The 17,492-nt window shown below is 36.1% G+C and overlaps 1 protein-coding gene across 8 annotated transcripts in view; it reads right to left on the minus strand.

Annotated features, from left to right (window-relative positions):
• The window catches only part of LOC150099873 (protein hu-li tai shao-like), a 542,656-nt gene that overhangs the window by 415,218 nt on the left and 109,946 nt on the right, over nucleotides 1–17,492 (minus strand). For all 8 annotated transcript variants that reach the window (XM_090404245.1, XM_090404248.1, XM_090404250.1 and 5 more), the window contains exon 5: nucleotides 6,764–6,994. In XM_090404245.1, the coding sequence (XP_090260371.1) occupies nucleotides 6,764–6,994 (231 nt within the window). The remainder of the gene's footprint in view (nucleotides 1–6,763; nucleotides 6,995–17,492) is intronic.

Consider the following 17,492-nt stretch of genomic DNA (forward strand, 5'->3'; position numbering starts at 1 on the left):
ATATCCATGACATTTAGGAATGGCATTGCACTTACAGCCATTATACATGTCTGTAAGGATATGTGCTTTGCATTATGGGATACTAAAGCAAGTGATGTGAAATCATTAGCCTCTATATACGAGTTGCCATGTCATGAAAATACTTCAGGCATAAACTTTGCTTGCTTACACTTGGATAAAGGATTAAACCAAGAATATAATTTCTTGGCATCTTTAATTTATTAATCCTCAGAGATCCCAAATTACAAATGTAGAACTCCTACAAATGCCCACAGAGGATATCCCAACTAGATAGGACTAGTGTTTCATTTAGGTTTTTTTTTTTTTTTTTTTTGCATTTTCCTCCTAATAGTAATCCTACCAGGAAGTAATTTATTCCTACATGCTCCGTTGCATACAATGCATATATTACATGTAGCTTCCAAGTACTGATTAACATTTACATTTCCAAATTTTGTATTAATATTCATATTTACATTCATATTTTTACATCTATATATACATATTTGGGGTGCTTAAGGGTCAAAGCTGTATGTCGTGACGTTCTATTTTCATGTTGTGTTCTAATTTACTATCTAGTTTCAAGTCACTCTTATAAATAAAATAATTGCGAATTGATCACCGATCCAAAAGTAGGGAAATTTATAATTAAACTGCGCCACCCTATTTTTTTAGATTAGTCTATATAAAATAGTAGGATCAATTCTTAATTAAGTTAGCAGTCTCTTCATTTTATTTAGGCCGAATTATTTACTATTCCACTTGGGGTTCCTGCAAGATTCGAATATTTATGAACGGTGCAATAAAAGGGATTCAGGCAAACACAATATTTAGATTAACAAAATAAAACATTTAATATATGATATATATAACAAATATAAGAATTCTGCTTTAAAATGAAACAATACAATCAACTTAATACATCTTGCTAAATCACTCATGCTAATTCAATGTTCTAAACTTTCACATACAATTCACAGCTTTAAAATCATAAGCTTTCTTAACTCAAGTTAATAAAATGAAACTTCCTATTTAATCAGTCTCCACATATCCATCAGCTGTACTTAATGTTTAAATTCACAGGAAGCACTAATCAAGGTAGACAGTATTCCAAGCAATCTTATTTCGGACTTTGAACTTCCAAGATATGTTAATGTTAGAATAAACAGACAAATATGACTACTCTTACCAGATACAATCTTCAAAACATCAATTAATTGTGAGCACACTTATGAATTAACTTATTCACGTTAGCGGAACACATTAATAAAAATTCTCCAACGACTTGACTGAACTATTTTTAGTTGCGCTTCACTACTCAAAAAAAAACACATCAATAAGGCACTGATATCTTTCCTTGTTTACTTTTCTCAAACTAGTTAATTTCAATATGATTCTTCTCAGGGCAACATAGAATTAAGACGTAATCCTAGATTAACTGGAACTAATCAGAATTTTTCATTGAATGTCCAGTTCTTTATTTATCCGGATACGGCATTAATTTTCCTATACAACACAGCTGACTTCACTTGCAGCTAAGTATATGATTCACTATGTTTTGGCTCACTTCTAAGCACTATTCTCATGAATTTCTGCCCTAGCGAACTTATAATTTTCTTCCACTTCCTTTGCTTGTATTCTACCTTCCTTCCCGCTCCGCAAAAACTTCCTCTCTTCTCTCTAATTAAAAATCTTCTCTCTAATTATATAAATATCCTTCCTCTCCTTTCCGTCCGAAGGTCACGCACTCTTCGACTCGTGCTTGTTTATTTCATGCGTCTCCATGACAACGCATGAACGAAAACATTTCGCTAATGTAATACAACGCTCTACTACTACATAAGTGATTATATAACGTTAAATTTTCACAAATAAGAATAAACAGAATATTTGAGCTACTTAATCAGCTCTTTCATTACGTATACAATTATTTATAATAACAATTTTCGTTACTTTACATATATATTTTAGTTATCATAAATTTCTACACATATTATTATTTAATAAATTAATAGTAGGTTAAGTTTAGAATAAATATTTAAATAGTAATCCTTAATTAAGGAACAATAAATAATCTTTATACAAATTATGATTAATACATAATAAGCAATGTTAAATGTGAATGAAAAAAAAAAAAATTTCACAACATAGTTTCATTCACAATTTAACAATATACATATTTGGGGTGCTTAAGGGTCAAAGCTGTATAACGAGACCTCCACATAGCCTTTAAAGGAATGCGGAGAACCGACCAGGTCTTCTGACCTAATGTCCAATCCTCACCTTCTCGTGGTGCACCCTGTTGGGTGTCTACCTGGATACTGAACGAACGAGGATGGGCTGGCAATTTGGGATTTAGTCGACCAAATTGTATTCTTATTGGCTAACACCAATATACAAAATGATGGTACAACATGACAACATTTCATGCAGGCTGGGGCATCGCCTGATTAAACAAGGCATCAGCTGTATTCGCCAGGGAACCAGAGCAAACAGCGAAAAGTCAGCTACTGGAACAAAGCTGAAAGCATACCCCAACTCAACATCACCAGAGTTAAAGATCGGTACTATCAACATAAGAAGCCTGAATGGCAAAGAAATGGAGCTAGCTGAAGAATTAGATAAGTACCAGATCGACATAATAGGGGTGACTGAAACAAAAAAGACAAAAACTGGTGAGAGTTTTCTGAGCAATAAATAGAAAATGTTACATTCAGGAAATGACAATCAAGGAAAAGAAGGAGTAGCCACAGTATTCAACATAAAATACGAGGCTAATCTTCCTGCTCAAGTAGAGTGATGAGGCAAATATCAGAATGGGGAATTGGACAATTAGACTTATTTGTGCCTATGGTCCCACAGAAAGTTCTACTAAGGTAGAAGAAGAATTTTTTGATGATTTAGAAAAAGCAACTGATACAATGAAAAAGGAAAAGCTGGTCCTTGTTGGGGATCTAAATAGCAGAGTAGGAAATGATTGTCAGACATACAAAAATATTTTGGGAAAATTTGGAGAAAAGAGCAAAGCTAATAATAATGGCAAATACCTGTTGGATTTCTGCTCAGGACATGGACATTATTACTAACACCGTGTTCCAACATAAAAATGTGCACAAATTCACATGGAGAGAAGAAGCAAGGAATAAGAAAAGTCTCATTGACTATGTTATTGTTGATAGTGATGTTTTTTTCCTGGTGCAGGACACCAGAGTGTACAGAGGATTTGAAATTGGAAGTGATCATTATTTAGTCTCGAGCAGGATAAAATTGAATTTCATTTTGAAAAAAAATTAACATGTAAGAAAGTTTTAAAGCAAATAAAAGTCGAGCAGCTCTCAGATGTGAACTGTAGACTAAAATGCACAAAGATTATTGAAGAAAAAATGAAAGAGTTTGAGAACAGGAACCAAACCTTGGTGATTCAGTGGCAAGCCTTGAAGAAAACCCTGATTGATTCAGCCAGAGAGGCATGTGGTGAAGTTGTCTACATGGATAGAAAAATCAGAACTCCATGGTGGACACAGGAAGTTAAAGAGGCACTGAAGGAAAAGAACAGAGCATATGAAACGTTCCTGGCAAATAACTCAGCTTGTGTTCTTACAGAATACAGAGATAAATGTAAGAAAGCTAAACACTATGTAAAACTACTAAACAAAAGTCATGGGAGGACTTTGGCAAGAACACAGAAAATAAATATCAAGAAGGTGGTAAGATATTCTGGAGGTTGTTGAAGAAGCTTAGAAATGAAGGAAAGAGTGCTGTAAAAGGAGTTAGAGATGATAAAGGTGACATGAAAACAGTAGAAAAAAATATCCTTGAAGTATGGAGTAATTACTTTGTAAAACTGCTAAAAGAAACAAGCAGTGATGATAGCGCAGTGGTAAAAAACACTGGCCATGCATGCAGTCAGGAATACATATCCATACTTGAAGCCATCAAAGGCTTGAAATGTGGAAAGGCAGCAGGAGTAGATGATATTCGACCAGAAATGCTGGAGTATGGTGGTATAAAAGTCTTACAGTGGCTACACTGCATAGTTCAGAAAGCCTGGACAAAGGGACGAATTCCCGATGATTGGAGTAGAGCTCTAATAGTACCCATATCTAAAAAGGGAAATAAAACTGAATGTGAGAATTAGAGGTATTTCCCTACTGAGTGTTCCTGGCAAGATCTATGCAAGTATACTTGAGAAACAGTTGAGAAGAATTGAGGAAGAAAAGCTTGGTGAAGAACAAGCTGGATTCAGGCCAAATAGAGGCTGTCAGGATCAGATCTTCACTTTACAACAAATAGTTAAGAAAGCATGGGAATATAACAAAGATCTGTACTTAAGTTTTGTCGATCTGGAAAAGGCATATGACAAAGTGCCAAGAGAGAAGCTATTCAATACGCTACAGTTATATGGTGTCAATGGGGCATTATATTAAGCAATACTTAGTCTTCATTTGAGTTGTAAGTCAGCAGTTAGAATTGAAGGAAATACAGGAAGGTGGTTTAATGTTAAATCTGGTGTGAGACAAGGATGTACATTATCCCCTCTGTTATTCGTTATCTATATGGATCACATTATGAAGGGAAGTGGTATTAAACATGATATCAGAATTGGAGATGTTAATGTCAGCTCTTTGCTTTACGCAGACGATGTTATACTTCTAAATAAATCCGCTACAAGTTTGCAAGATTCCCTGACTAAATTGAATAACTGTTGTAATAGATATGGTATGAAGGTCAGCATTAAAAAGACAAAGACAATGAAAATAGATAGAATTGTTGAAAATGTCAACTGTGTTATGAACAGGGAACCTGTGGAACAAGTAAAACATTTCAGCTACTTAGGTACGATTATTACTGAAGATGGTAAATTAAATATAGAAATAGACAACAGAATCAACAAAGCTGGTATGGTAGGAAGTCAATTGAATAAATTCATATGGAATAAGAAAGAAATTAGTCGGAACACTAAATTAGCTGTATGCAAGACTGTGTTCAAACCAGTTTTAACTTATGGATCTGAGAGCTGGGTCAGAAGTAAAACACTTGACCAAAGACTAGAGACCGCAGATATGAGAGTCCTGAGAAAGATTAGAGGTGTGAACAGACGGCATCAATGGTAATATCATATTAAAAATGAGGATATTAGGAAAGAACTTGACATTGTTAGCATACAGGAATGCGTTAGCAGAGCTAATCCTAGGTAGTATGGTCAACTAAACAGAATGGGCGAGGAAAGATTAGCAAAACAAGTGTTGTCTGCTAGGTTGGCAGGAAAATGACCCAGAGGAAGACCAAGATATAGGTGGATTGATATGGTACAAAGTACCTCAGACGATAGAAATATAACATCTGATAATGTTGGAGTCTTGACAAGTAACAGACTGATTTGGAGGAAAATTGTAGATAGGAAGTTAGTAATGATGCAAATTTTTCATGTAGTACTATCATATCCTGTACACCCCTTGAGGGTAGATATCAGGAATTTGATGATGATATGTACATATTCCGACTTACATCCATATTTATATTTTTATATATACATATATTTATACTATATAATTCATACAATATCAGTAATTTATGTTACTTTACAATGACTGGTAGTTGATCTTATTGGCAAATTTAATTAGTTCTGAGTGATACTTTTCGATAAGTCTCTGTTTTAACATTGGCCACTTGTCTCCAGAAGTAAAGACATGTTGCATTAAGGGCATCTGTATGGATGTGTATGTGTGGTTTACAAATGTTAGTTTGTACTCCCTGAAGATGTCTCAGTGACAGATGAAATATTGGAAGAATTAAAATAGTTTTTCAATCCTTCCCCAGTGAGGTATCTACTCCATTGAACCTCTATATGTCCTCCCTGCACACAAGTCTTTGCACACATCACCTGGTACCCTACCCACTTTCTGAATGTCCATGATATATCACAGAGTGGCAAGACAAATTGCAGTAATGGTGAGTTCCCCCCCATAAAGGGCAATCATCAGAATACACTTTTTTTTTTTCTTCCTTCATGTGAGTCTCAGCCAGGAGACTCTAATCCTAGTTCAAATATTACTCCATTTCATTCTGTTTGTTTTTCTTTGGAAGTCCTTTGTACTTCCTTTAAGAGTTCTGTGGCAGCCAGAATCTTTCTTAAACTTTGTTTCTCTCCATTAAGCAATATGTTTGGAAGAAATAACTGATCTGACTATTGCCAATTTAACCTTTCATTATATCAGTGTTTGCAATCTGGTATCATACAATTCATTCTGTCCCACTTTATCCTAACTATTCACTTGACATTGTAAGATCTTTCTTGCTATTATCCTCTTCAATCTGCTGAAAAAAGTATACATGCAATAAGATGCAGATTTACGTCTATACATCATACAACTTCAGTCTTCACAACATTTTTTCTGTGCTAACTGATAATCAAAGAGGTCTCATCTGAACAGCTGTCTTCAAACCTTATCTATAATTAAGCAAAGCAGGAAACAATGATTTACCTTTATTTAAAAAAAAATAATTATTCTTTAATTATAGTTAGGAAAATGTTGTTTATATTAACCTATGATCTCTCTCTCACACACCTAGCTGTTTTTATGGATGTTTCTAAACCACCTTTATGGAATAAGATGATTTATTGATGTTTCTGAACCACCTTACTCCAGAAATTCAAGTAATATTAGATTATATTCTAAAGAGTATATCCCAATTAAACTTCTATCCTTCAAAAATTTAAAAAATTTAACAACATAAAACATTTGGGTGTATTTATACTTACTGCAATGCATGAAGGATGGTGAATGTGTATTATACATTTAATATCTGGACGACCTGCATGAATTGTAGAATGCAAAACAAATGCTGAACGGTTGAAAGAATAGTTGGTAGTACCAGGGTCAATAACATTTCCTTGCATATCAGCTTTCAACAGAGATGAAGCTGTTATTTCGTGATACTGAAGACCATATGGATTTAAGAGAAAATGCTCTTGATCTTGGCTCACACGAACCTATTAAAGAAAAAATAATTTTGATAGAGTATAATCATCCATAAAAAAAAAAGAGTACACTATACATAAAAAAAAAAAAACTGAGACTTCAGTGATTAGATAAATCAGGTCAGTGGTGCACTCATGATTTAATCTTGGGAAGGGGGACGAGTTGAGTAGACGATGTGAGAATACACACTACACATTGCTATTACTGAACATCTGCAGTGATTGCCAATATACCCGTAATCTCCTCTGGCCCGGTTCAGGCAAACAAAGTAGCATAGCACTCAGTCCGCCCGGGCACTACTTCGTTCGCCTTGTGTTAACAGCAGCCATGATTCCTGAGGGGTATAGGGTTTTCCCACCTTATGTGACATATAATCCATAAGTAATATGGAAGACGTGACAACACAAACAAAACAATGAATTTTAATCAGGAAAAGACTTTTGGAAAATTTTCTAGTGTTTTTTTTTTTCCCTTTTTCTTTTTTTTTGGGGGGGGGGATTGAAATCAACAAACCTGATGAGATTGTACAACCTATTTATAGAGACTACCCTTGAATCAAGAACTCAAGAGAGGGCCTCTTTAATATTACATAACCCAAATATCTTCACATCTTTCAAAGATGTACTCACATCAACTTGCTGCCCATTCCATATGCTCTGCACCATGAGATATAACAAGACTACATGCTTGGAAAACCATGCCCTTGGTAAGTTTTCAAGGATGATCATGAGTTCTTTATCAACCACTTGCCATGAGTTATAAAATCTCATCTATGTCTAAACTGTAAGATAATGATATTATTTAAGGAAATTACAATGTACGCTATATATCAATTAAAATACAGGCAACTCTTTGGGAAGTTTTGAGTTCTGAGATCACATTATTATGCAATTAAAGAAAAACTATTTCTATTTCTTGAACTAGAAAAACACAAAATTACCATTCCTTGATATCCTTGTCAAAGTAAATGAAGAGGAAAAAAGCATACAGTAAATCTACCAACAACAGGAAATTTTTTAAATGCCACTTCACCACCATCCATTGCAAAAGATAAGCATAATTAAAACTTTACGAGACAGGGCATACAATGTATATTGTATGCCCGTCTCGTAAATGATATGTGCATGTAGGCACTAACACTAGGCAAATATGGCTGAAGAAAACAACTGAAGTCAGTCCTAGAGTCCTAAAGGTGTCCCCCTAGTAGGCTAAATTGGATCGTCTTGGCTGTTGGGCTGATGTTCTTAGAATGCAAGCTTCCCATATTTGGGGCAGTCTCATGCATCCAAATATGTTGTGGTTTGGGGAGGTTTTTTTTTTTTTTTTTTTTTAAAGAGCTGAGGCTGATTCCAGGAATAATCTCTCATATTTGTGGTTGCTGCAGTAGTCAAGTGGCTTTCTTCCAGTGTATTTTGTGGGTGTCCAAAGCATGGTCAGCAAGTCTTGAGTGGCTGTACTGGTGGATATGTTCAGATATCCTGATATTAGCTGTCCTGCCTGTTTGGCCATAGTAGGACAGTTTGCAACTACAAGGAATGTGTTATACTCCAGGCAGGTCTAGAGGAAGTGGCTGGTCTTTGGTGGAGCGGATAAGAGATGCCAATTTTTTTATATGGTTTGTAGCAAGTTGTCAGGTCATTTTTTTAGGATTTTTAGTAGCTTTTCAGAAGTACCCTGGATATAAGGAACAGTGATAGATTAGTAATTAGAGTAATATTTGTTATGAAGGGAGGGGAGGTTGTGGTTAATTGGTTTTAACATTATTTGGGGGTTGTAGCCATTGGCTATGAAGATGTTAAGAATATGGTTAAGTTCAGTACTTAGGGCATTGTTATTTGAACTGATTAATTTTGACCTGTTAAATAGGGTTTTTATAATCCCATATTGTTGGGATGGGGAGGGGGAGGGATGGTGATTGCTGGTGAATGCATCCAGCTGTATGTATAGGTTTTCTGTAAACGGAAAAGCCAGGAATCCATCAGGCTGGCAAGTAATCAGTGTCTAAGAAAGGGAGACTGTTATTGTTTTTTCCTTTTCCAAGATAAACTGGATCCTGGGGTGTTGATTGTTTAACCTCCCTTTTCATCCGGCCAATGTGGATGAAATAGTGAAACCAAATTGCACTTCTTATCCATGTTATTCAATGGGTGTTAGAGCTTCATATCCAGATTTAGCTGAACGTCTATAGACGTTGTGGCCGGTTGGGGAGTGGTTAAGTGTGTTAAGAAATTGTGGAGTGTATCCAAGCCATATGGCCAAATAGCAAACACATCTATGTAGCATAGCCAAACAGTAGGGCCGAGTTTAAGGCTTTTTCTTCAAAGGCCTACATAAAGAAGCTGGCTGTCCCAAAATAACAGTTGTTATTTTGGGATGGTCAGTTAAAATCTGCCAGTTACGTACTACCAATGTATAAGTTTATCTACAAGAATTAAAAGGAATGAAGAACTGCACTACTTCAAACAGAACCTGTATTTAATGGTTTTAAACTCAAGATGATCAGAAAAATTCTTACTACATCTCCTGCAACTCCCTTACTTAAACAAGATTTCAAGAATGCAATCACGTTGCCTTACATCAAGAATGTCCCAGACAAAGTGGCTACATTGCTCCACAAGTACAACGTAAAAGTGGCTTTTTTACCTTAAGATTCCTACATCCACCAAAATCTCCACATCATCCTATGAAAAAACCAGGTGTTTATGAGATTTGTTACACTTGTGGCATTTATTATGTAGGGCAGACAGGAAGGGCAGGAGAGATCCACATGTCCAACATGTGAAAGGCATTGAAAACAGAAGAGAATAAATCAGGCCTGGCATTCCACACAACCACTACTGGCCATCAAGTACTTTGATAACAAACAAAAATGTAAAACAGTTATGATCAATATTATTATTATTATGCGATGCCTCCAGGGAGTCCAAGGACTCATTGTGAGAGGGCACACTACTCTACTTCACTAAATACATCTCATCCTCTCCACTACTGCCATCAACACTATCTATCGCCCATCATCACCAACAACAGTATATTTTGTCTATAAATTGTGTGTGTTCTGAAGGTAGAGTTGTCTGTACACAAGATGAAAAACCCCAGTTTCCAAGAAAAAAAAAAAAAAACTGCTATATATGACAAGAAAATTTAAAGAAGACTCACAAATACTTAGGATCCCTAATAAGGCAATAAGAATCAAGGCTTAATTTTGCATCAAGTATGGCCTGCTTTCAAAAATTTAACAGCCATGGCCCTAGGATACCACAGAACGTGATAGCAAGAACTAGCAATGTTCCAGCATGCATACAATAACGAATTTACCAGTTGTATTCTGGTTTATCAATTATACGCTAGAGTTATGAAGTCATCAAAAACATCTGTGTAATTATTTGTTAATAGGCTTTTGTTGTGTAAAACTTTTATGTACCAGTATTCCTGATGATGTAAGTGTTACGACTTACAAAAACTTCAGGTTTTAATTGTTTATTTTATTAAACTCTTTAATTACATAATAATGTGGTCTCAATACCAAAAACTTCCCACAGAACTGATAAACCACAGAAAGTTATGTTTTCATCACAGGTAATTCTTGTTATATGCAGATTTGTTATCCACATTTTCGCATATATGCCGTTTCATTTTGGTACAAAAGGACTACTGCTGTTTTCTATCCTACCTCTGTCCACCACTCATGGCTCAGTGTCCATTTTGTATCTCTACTGCCTTATTGGTCTATGTGGTACTATATTTGTAAATAACTTCTGTGCTGTTTGAACAAGATGTCTGGCAAGAGAAACGCAAAGGAAATTAAGAGTGAAAAGAACGTGAATAAAGACTAAGTGAATAAAGAAAGAACAAGGAAATCTCATTCTTCAGAGGTGAAATTGGAAATCCTAAATTGTTTGATAGAGGTGAATATTCAAAGGGCCATGAGATAATAATTTACAGCGAGAGATATTCATAATGCTATATTCAGTACAATTCATAAGAGTGCTCAATTGTCAACAAATCTAAGAATGACCAGAGTAACGAAATCTTGATCTCATGCAATTGAGAAAATGCAACGGATGCTGGCTATACAGATTGAGCATCAGAACAAGTCTTTATTCTGGGGCAGTCACACAAAAGAAAACAAAACAATTTTACGATCTGATGAAAGAAACTGATACCTTTTGCTACAAGTTTTGGGCAGTTCAAGTACAAGATTCACTATGCATTCCACAATCTCAACAAGGCTGCAGATCATGTTGCTGCTGAAGAATTTCATGATCTCTTAAAAGCAAAGAGAGTAGGAGGTTATACACCAAAGCAGGTGGTTAATCTATATGAAACTGGCCCATTTTGGAAGTATTATGCTCAGTCAGTCCTATATACCCAAGCTAAAGACCACTCTACACTGCTTTAGGTGTAGAGTAGTCTTTAGCTTGGAAACAATGCTTCTAGAAACTACCAAAATTAAGACCTTTCATGGTGTATCACTCAGAAAACCCACTGTCACTGAAGGGTTACAACAAGCAAAAAATTGCCTTGTTTGGAGAGTGAATAAGGATAACATTATATATATATAGATTTTCATGAATATATTTTTTTGGGAGGCAAGAAGAATCTAAAGCCTATTGTGAAAATCAGACTTCTTCTTTTGCTATGCCTTATCCCATGTTAAACGGGGTCGGCGTTCCCATCTTTAATCTTCTTCTTCCAGATTCTCTGGTCCAGGGCATCTTCCCGACTCCATCCTTTCTCCCTAAGATCCTCTGCCACCTTATCCCTCCATCTGAGTTTGGTCCTACCTCTTTTCCTCCTTCACTACCTCCATACGCTCCACTCGTTTACCAACATACTCTTCACTCCTCTCTACATGACCGAACCACCTCAGCCTGCTTTCTTGTACTTTCTTACCAATCAGTCCCACCTTGATCGTTCCCTCTGATGTAGTCATTCCTTATCCTGTCCTCCTTTGTCACATCACTCATCCATCTCAACATCAGCATCTCCACCACCTCCATCTTCCTCTCCTGTGCCTTTGTTATATGCCATGTCTCCATGCCATGGAGCATCGCCAGCCTCACCACCATCTTACAACTCACTCTCTTATCGCACAGGACCCCGCTCATCTTCTTACAGTTCATCCAGCCGCATGTTATTCGGTGCTGTATTTCCTCATCCAGGTCACCATTCCTCTCGCCGACTGACCCAGGGTACTTGAATTTCTTCCCTGAAGTTAACCTTTCACCCTGGAGTCATATGAGCATATCCTCGTCACTCCCCGTTGGCATATATTCGGTTTTTACCCAGTTAATTTTCATGCCTCTCTCCTCCAATACCTTTCTCCACTCTTCCAGGGTCTTTTCAAGCTTCTCTCAGGATAATTTGCAGAGAACAATATCATCGGCAAACATCATGCTCCCTGGCGCCTCCTTCTTGACATCCTCCACTAGTACATCCATGACCAGATCAAAGAGGTAGGGGCTCAGAGCTGATCCCTGATGGAGCCCTACGACAATTGGGAACCCCTTTGTCATGCCGACACTAGACCTGATCCGAGTTTTCGCTCCCTCATACATCTCCTTCATTAACCTCACGTACTTTTCCGACACCCCCTTCTTCTTCATACACCTCCATATCTCCTGTCTGGCCACTCTGTCGTACGCCTTTTCCAGGTCTATAAACACCATACGTAGCTCTGCCTGCATCTTTCTCCATCAATCGCCTTAGCGCAAATATTGCATCCGTTGTCCCTCTCACCAATCCTCACCAATTTTGTTTCCCGCCGTATCCTTCCTTCAATTACTCTTTCCCATATCTTCAACGTGTGTGACATCAGCTTGATCCCTCTATAGTTGCCACAATCTTGAACATTTCCTTTTATTCTTGTTAATGCTCCTGGTCATCCATGAAATGTTGCAGATTTCGTTGAAAACATTCATGTGTTTCTCTCACCCAGCACAACATCAGTCCTCCACAACTCATGAACCATTGCAACTTGTAAAGCCTATTATCTGTGACAAACCAACCTTCTCAGGCTTATCAAAGAATGCAATGCATGTGATAAACTTAGCATTGAGGAATTCTGGCTGCAATTTAAAGTCAAGATGGTAACTAATATCATTCGTGATGCCTATAATGAACTCACTCTTTATTATATGAATGGTATGTGGAAAAAGTCTGGCCTGAGGCTGTAAATGTTGTTAGAGGTTTAATGTTGGAGGATGTTATAAACACCAGAGAAAATCATTGTCAACATGGATCATCAGGTTGGAATTTGAAGTCTATGAGGAAAATATGGAAGAATTGCTTGGATTGCACCAGGAGGACTTGAGCAATGAAGATCTTCTGGCTATGAAACAGCACATCACTAAGGAATCTGAGTTGAGTCCTGTAAAGGATGAGCCTGTGAAAACTTTCACAATGAAGTGAAGCTTTTTAAGTGCCATCATCCTCTTCAAAGAAGAGGACTGACCACACAAAGATTTCTAAAGTGAAAAGGGAAGAAAAGTGCTACAAGAATGACTACAATCTTAAGTTGAAAACTGCAAGTCAGGTTTCTATTGAGATTCTTGGAAAAGCAGCCTTCAAACTTAGCAAGCCAGCTAAAGATATGATTAAGATGTATTAAACTTGAAATTAAAGAACTACTTTAATAGTTATGTTTTATAAGTACTGACAATTTTGTTTACTACTCTTATGCCTTAATATGTATGAAAATTTAAATTAAATTAAATTAATGCCGAAAGATTGGAATCTCGCTCGTTTGGGAATGCAGCATCTATTATCCCATAGACATTCAATATATACAGCAATTCTCAAGAATGCAACTCCTGATTATCTAAATTATCTCCAGTATTTTGGCAAAGTCAAACTGCTGTCATCAAGGAACAAATTGATATATGCATGCAAGCACTGCATGGGGTAAGTGTGACAGAAGCAGAATAAAGACAAGTCTAAAGTTTTAATAGTGTTCCTTAGTGAGCTAGGTGTTCTTGGCTGATGGGCAGAAGTTCTAAAGATGAGCGCTTCCCAGATTTGAGGCAGTTTCATACAAACAATTCCATTGAGATTTGGATAGTTCCTTAAAGCTGAGGCAGATTCCAGGAAAAGCCTTTCATATTTAAATTTGCTACGGGGGGGGGATGCAGTTCTTGTGTTTGGTAATGCTGTGCTGATGCTGGTTGTAATGCCTGACTGGTCATAGCAGGACAGCTTACAGCTGCATGTTATATGATAGATATTCTGCAGGTCTAGCAACTGTAGCTGGTCTTTAAGAGATTGATAAGAGATGTCAATTAATTTATATTATATACGCACACGCACTGTAAATAGTTACAAGGTTGTATTTTTTGAGGATTTCTGCTAGTTTTTCAGATATGCCTATGATATATGGAATGGTGAGAGATTTAGTGTAGCCTGTTCTGGGGGGGGGGGGAGTTTTTTTTTTTTTTTTTAAATATTTTTATTTTATTTTTTTGATTTGATGGAGATTGTAGCCATCAGCTAAAAAGTGTTTTAAAAATGTTTAAGTTCAGTGATGAAGGCATTATCAAAGATAATCAATTTTGCCCCGTTGTACATTTTAATAATGCCATACTGATGAGAGAGGAACATTCTCAGTTTACAGAAAACTCATATATACAGGGTGTTCGGGATAAATTTGACATATTTATAATTAATTATATTTTTCCGTAAGTTACATGTATTAACACACACTTCTCTTCATTTAAAAGTTTGGACCCTTCTTCATTCATATACAAGATGTCAGAAAGGATGGATAGCTGGAACCCACCTGAATCATGGAAGAGAATAACTTGTATCATGATGATTCGTGCCCGCCATCAAAATAAGGATATTACGACTGCTGCCCAATGCTCCCTGAATACAGTAAAAACAATCAGGCATGAACTAGAGACTTGCAATGGTGACTACGAGGATGTAGCAAGAAGAAAGATCCCTAGCAGACGATCTGATTGCGTTCGTACAGCAGAATTCCTCGCAAATTTGCAGGAACAGGTGTTGAAGAACCCTGGCATTGGAATTCGGGCTTTGTTCGTGGAGATAACAAGGGTAGCCAATGGTAGGCCGTATGTATGGCAGCAGGATTCGGCCCCTTGCCACACCTCTGGGAAAAGTCAAAAATGGTTGTCTGAAAATTTCTACGACTTCACCAGTCCAAATGTTTGGCCTCCAAACTCCCCAGACCTTAACCCCATGGATTATTTTGTATGGGGCACAGTTGAAAAAGACACCAATCACACTTCCAGTAATACAAAAGCCCAGTTAATGGATAAAATTAAAACAGTTTTTGCGGCCCTTCCCAGGGAGACTGTAGCATCAGCTTGTTCGAGGTTCCGAAGCAGAATTGAAGCTGTGATCGATGCTAATGGTGGTTATTTTGAGTAAATCTTGTTGATAGTATTGTAATTAACTCTGCCTGTAATGTTTTTTTGTCAATTCATTAAATTTAATAGATACAAAGAAGATTTTCTTTTTCCTTACGAAACTGTCAAATTTATCCCGAACACCCTGTAGGTGGATACATTCACCAGACATGTCCACACAATTCTTTGTGGATAAATTCATCACAGTGAAAGTTCTTGGCAAGAAAATGAAACATGGTAACGATACACAGATGAAAACAAATCCGAAACAAATCATTTTAGAAAATATAGCTTATTTCTTTATTTATTTATTTAGTAAAATTTTATTTGCTTGTGTTTTTTAAATTATATTGTTATTCTGTATAAAGTGGAGTTAATATTTTGTATTTTAATGATCAACGAGTTCCCTAATTTCTGTTTATTTCTTAAAATGTTTTTTTCTTAGATGTTACAGACCCTATATATTTAATATTAATATACAAAAGTATCATAGGGTTCTTTAGGGAGGAAGAGCACCAAATTTAAAAATGTTTATTTCTGTAACCTGTCACTATTTTCCTACACACTTAAGACACTCAATTCATATTTGATTTTTTTTTTAAACTGAGCTAATTCAGAAGATAAGGTGCTTTCAATTACAGGATCCCTTTGTAATTTGGAAATGACTCCACTTTTACTGCATAGTAAAAAATTTTGAAGGCTATTATTGTTTTACAGGGATAGTGTAGGACCATATGTGAACCTCTGCATAATCATATGAAAGAAAATGGTGAAATTACACAAATCCTTTCATGGTGTAAATCAACTAAGGCAAAATTCTTATCTGTGATAAACACTAATCTTCACCTCATTTCTCAATACCAGTATTTCATGAAAAAAAATTAATTGGTATTAGATAATAATTGTCTTCTTGACTTCTAAAAAAAAAATTGTCTTCTATAAAAATGCTCTCAAAATGAAATACATACATACAAAACCTGAATACGATGAATACTATCTGTTAAAAGAACAGGAATAAGAAGTACAAGTCAGCTGTCATCTCCATTACTAGGTGTGATAATTCTTCAGTGCTAAAGAAAACAGATTAACTCACATTCATAGCTGCATCTCAGTTACCTATAGCAAGAAACACAGTTCCTGGCTGTATGCTGGGTAACCAGAATCTCGGTTAAAATATTAAAACAGACTAAATATCTACACTTTTTTTTTCTACTTGTTTTATTGTATAATTTTGACTGTTTAGTTAATAATAGTTGACTAAAAAACTCGACTTAAGTGATCTAATTTTCAGAACTGTTTTTCATTATGGCACCGATAAGTATGAGAAAAATGGCGATCAAGACATCAATGACATATCAACATGGGGAATTTAGTGCATATGTTGTTTAATGTATTTGTTGGCGAGGGCGAATAGTTTGTGGTATGAAAGTGAATGGTGAAAATATTTGTCAGATATCTTTCATAAGCAAGTACAAGAAATACGAGTCATGAAAGAATGAAGTGAATGATAAGAATATAAGGCATGATTGTCGAAGTGTTGTGGAGAATGTAGCGGAAGACGTGAATGATGATGTACAAAATGCAAATGAGAGCTTGAAGGAAGTGTTGAAAGTAATAATGTCGATGAGATGCTGGGACAGAAAGAAACTGCATGCTAACACAGACTCCTTTGCAGGACAAAACGAGAGCTCAATCAACTGAAGAAATGATTGACGAGTGGTACAGAAGGATGGAGAATGAAAGAAAAAGTGAATGGGAAAAGCATAAAAGGGATAGTATTGTATGGGAATTCAATGATAAGAGGTATGCTTAATGAGAAAGTGACAAAAGAATTTTTTCCAGATGAGAAGATAAAGGATGTTAGTGAAGATGTAAGTATGCAGAAGAATGAAACGAACAACTTAAATGTTTTCAAAGGCATAAATGATTTGAAAGGTGAGAAATATGCAATGAGACGATATGAAAGAGTGTTGTTAGTGGAAGCAAAAATGAAGAGTAAGAAAGTCAAGATTTTGAGTCTGCTGTCTCAGTATGATAAGGCATTGGTATGATACAGAACTGAGAAGGGCCATGATTGCCAATGAGAAGTTTGTGTAGAGGAATGGTGTGCAGTTTATTGATGTACGGTTGGAAGTTTATT

This window comes from Typopeltis vanoorti, chromosome 14 (assembly GCF_054136105.1).
Source record: "Typopeltis vanoorti isolate ZY-2024b chromosome 14, IOZ_Tvanoo_1.0, whole genome shotgun sequence".
Taxonomy (NCBI): domain Eukaryota; kingdom Metazoa; phylum Arthropoda; class Arachnida; order Uropygi; family Thelyphonidae; genus Typopeltis; species Typopeltis vanoorti.